Genomic DNA, 4182 nt, shown 5'->3' on the forward strand with positions numbered 1-4182 from the left:
CTCCTGTGATTTATCAGCAAGCCATGGAGTGGGTTTTAACTCGGCATCACTCTGACCACAAGGTGTCAGTGTTCCAACGGCCACTGAATCTCTGGTGAGGGAGAAACAGGGCAGTCTTTAGGAAACAGGTGTCTCTAAGGGTGCTCCACATGTAACACCACATTTGTTGTATTTCATAGATAGGACCTCACCGTTTTGATATTCAAACAGCAATTTTCCAACTGTATCAGTAGTCAGACAACTCTTTTTTTTCTTCTTTTTTTTTACGTATTATGTGTCAATGTACTGTAGAAAAAAAAAGAATAAATTGAATATGGGAATTAACAAGGAAACAAATCCTGACACACCCTAATGCTGAGCATGTGTCAGGGGTAATAAAGATAAATCAATACAAAAGACGGTGATACAAAAACAAATGAAGAACGCTAGCATGACAATAAGCACAGTGAGGCAGGAAAGGTAGGACTTTGGTCAGATTCAGTTTGTTTGATCGACCAATGTATTTTACACACACACACACACACACACACACACGCTCACACACACAATTAATGTAATCCTCACAGGAACACAGACAGCTTATTACTGGTAACAATCTTCAACCTTAAATTGTTGCATGTAATAAGCTGATAATTAATACCTGTCATTAAATGATGTGTGTGTGTGTGTGTGTGTGTGTGTGTGTGTGTGTGTGTGTGTGTGTGTGTGTGTGTGTGTGTGTGTACTGGGGTCACACCTCTGCCCAGAACATCTGGCACCATTGTTAACTGACTTTGTGTAACCTGTGCATGTACTGTAGTGCGTCAATAAGATGAAGAGATTGCACTAATTTCACTTGAAAAATAATTGGCTTTGGGTTAAATTCACTTCCTCTAGTCTTTCCCAATGACTGAATTACAGGGTGTGGATGTGCGGATGTGGTACAGATAAACAGTACACAGAGAGCCTTTGAGTTGAATCACAGAAGTGTGTGTGGTTTTACAGCATGTTATCTGTGATGAGTTTAATGGCCCGACAACCTTTGCACTTCTCTTTTCTCTCCTTTCTCTCCTTTCCCTAAGTTGTCTTCCAGAAATTTACAAGCTGTGTGTGTGTGTGTGTCACTGTGTGTGTGTGTGTGTGTGTGTGTGTGTGTGTGTGTGTCTGTATTTGCTGTCTGCCTGTATCTGACACATACAGTGAAGACACTCACACAAACACACATACACGGATGCTCCATCTCTCAGTAGTGGCTAAACAGTGGAATCACAACTTCCATAACAGCACGTGATGCCACGGGGCCCCAAAAGACTTTTTCCTGTAGACATGTCTGTAAATTAGTGGATAATTCTTTTTTTACAGCATCACAACTCCCGTGAAATGACCCGTTTTACCGTCAGAATCTGATCCATTTGGCAAGATAACATTTGGGAAGTCTAGATGAACTGCACAATTAAATCATTTATCCACAATTTCCCCACTGTGGGACAAGTAAAGGTTTTTCTTATCTTATCTTAATCCCCTATTCACGTTAGCCAGAGTGCTGAACCTCTAGTGCACCTGCTCTATGGGCCCCGTAATGTGGAAGCAACACCAGTCACCTGGGTCATCAGTAAGCCACTTTCATAGGAATGAACAGGGCTCCGCCTCCAATGCTGTATCCAGTTCTTATTATACATCCATCCTTCTTTACCATTCAGATCATTTTACAATTGCGAACATAAACAGCCTAAACGGCCCCAAGTGGATTTCCTGTTGAAGTGTACGATAATGACATCTACTGACAGGAAGTTAACATTATATATAAAACAATGAAGTTAACAATGGGCCAGGCTGTTGCCAGGAAATTGAATTCCATTGAAAAGGTCTATACAGTCTTTGTTGTGAATTCCTTCTTTGCTCACCAAGGAACATGATTCTAATAAGCTTTCGTGACAGGTGTGTTCAGTGTGTTGTGCACCTTAGGACTTAGCATGTTCTTAATTCACAGATAACAAACTTGGCAATCATGTAGCCTTCATTGTTGCTACCAATGTGAATTTCAGGTCCATAAGCACAAGGTATACCACAGGTCTAGTTCCAGATACATTTTCAGAGGTGACATATGAGCAAGGCCTCACCATCACCCCGCTGCACCTTATTTTACTTTACACTGACCTCAAATATCCAGTTATTTTATCTTTCACGACCTGAACTGCTCTGAAGAATAGGATCATTATAGGTTGTTTTTTCCTTTAAAATGATTATCCTTTGTAAAATATATATGTATATTCTCAACAAGTTCACAACCAGCCACAATCTGTACTCACTGTGTTTATGTGTTTGAAGCTTGTAAATTACGCAGACCTTGGCACATCAGTAGTGAATGTTATATGACCTGCCCGTGTGTCTTTTAAGGTTGTATATTAACAACCTGATGTGGAAAGGACAGGTAAGCTGCCACTTAAGGGAACAGAGGGAGTGGGAGTGTGAGAAGTAAACGACTCAATGAAGACCACAGACAGGGATACTGGATTTTGCTCTGGGAATTAATCTTTAGGTTCTGACACTTTTTAATTCCTGGAATTTACAACAACAATTAAGAAGACGTTCGTGGAGTGTTTGTTGACTTTACTGCACCATAGACGCACTGGACTCTGGAGCAGGAGTAGTGAATCTACCGGATCATCGAATTAAAAAAACCCGAGCTGAAAATGGGAACAGGGTGGTGGTGGCTGTGTGTCTTGGGGATTCTTGCTGCTTCGTGTCGGGGCATCAGACAGTGTCTGGATGGGCTTACAATCAATGTGATCCTGTTGCAAGATGAAGAGTCTCCCTGGAGTCTGAATTTTGTGGAAGGACAAATAGAGAAGGCCTTAAAGACGGATGCAACCATCAATGCTGCAGAAGGTAACAAAGTACAAAATTACAAAATAAAGACCTATGCATGTGTACACAAAATGATGGTACATTATGGGCTCGTAATTATTGTTATTGTCACTGTTGATTCTGCAGTAGAAATTTGGGACACTTTAAAGATATAGTATGTAATCAGATACACGTTTTGTAAAATTCAGCAAATACCTCCTAACGGTCATCTAGCTCTCTATTTTCTGTTTGTGCTGAAAAAGTATGTGTTAATACACAGCCCTGGCTGTGAAAATGGAAAACAAACTTGCAAGGATCACCAAACACTATTCCAGTCAATTGGCTATCCAATATAATATTTTTTCGCATTGTTGTGTGACTCCATATGCCATCTATGCTTTAAATGATATAATTGTTTTTTAATTTAAAAAAAAACATAAAAGCTCATTAAATGTTAGTTAAAATACACACTTTAGGCGAGTGCCCAGGTTTTCACTCAGTCCAGGGGTACATTTAATCTAACGGTGTGCACCGTTTTGGTGATGGGCTTTAAGTTGTGTTTTCTCTCGTTTGGTGGGTGTGTCTCTCGTTTATTGGCTACGTCTGCAGGTGATACCCAATCAGCACAGACGTGTTTGCAAACTTGTGGTAATAAAAAGGCAGAGCGCTCGCTCACAACATTGTCAACCCTATGGTTCAAACAAAGGTCCTCTGTACTTAGCACCCCCGTTTAAGTTTAAAAAACGTGTTGCTGCCATAAACAGTTAAACTACTACGTGTAGGGGCAGAACGTGACCCTTGTTTATTACCCCCCCTTTATGAAATTTGGAACATTCCAAAAGTGACCTTTTAAACAGGAAGCAAGTAGCATCATTTGGATCCTTTGAAAGCCATTGGAAGAAACAAAGTATGTTCTCTCATTTTCTTTTCTGTATACTTAATGCTTTTGTTACTATGGCTGAGAAGGTCAATCTCAACGTCCTGTCCTGTCACCTAAATCATTTCTTTCTTCTTTAGTTTATTTGACATTTTTGGTAAATCACTACAATGTGCTTAGTGTCCACATGCTAGCATGGATACCATGTGGCTATTTTTCATGTATTTGCCAAGTGTATGATAAAATGTCAGTCTTGTTAATTTCAGTCCCGTTATCAATAAAGAGTAACATGACTTTAGGAAAAAATTTGAACATGTAACCAACCATTTCTTTAAAATAAACAGTTGCTTGATGAGACAACAAAGGAAATTAGTGGTATTCTTTTAAACCATAGAAAGAAAGAAAGAATGAATTAATGAAAATATATTGTGTGTGTGTGTGTGTGTGTGTGCGTGTGCATATATATATATATATATATA

The 4182-nt window shown here is 39.5% G+C and overlaps 1 protein-coding gene across 1 annotated transcript in view; it reads left to right on the forward strand.

Moving 5' to 3' along the window:
- The first annotated feature begins 2672 nt into the window (after positions 1-2672).
- The window catches only part of gucy2cb (guanylate cyclase 2Cb), a 20480-nt gene continuing 18970 nt past the window's right edge, over positions 2673-4182 (forward strand). Inside the window, exon 1 of the mRNA XM_032502217.1 lies at positions 2673-2868. Coding sequence (XP_032358108.1) covers positions 2673-2868 — 196 coding nt within the window. The remainder of the gene's footprint in view (positions 2869-4182) is intronic.

The sequence above is a fragment of the Etheostoma spectabile genome, chromosome 21, assembly GCF_008692095.1.
Source record: "Etheostoma spectabile isolate EspeVRDwgs_2016 chromosome 21, UIUC_Espe_1.0, whole genome shotgun sequence".
Classification (NCBI taxonomy): Eukaryota; Metazoa; Chordata; class Actinopteri; order Perciformes; family Percidae; genus Etheostoma; species Etheostoma spectabile.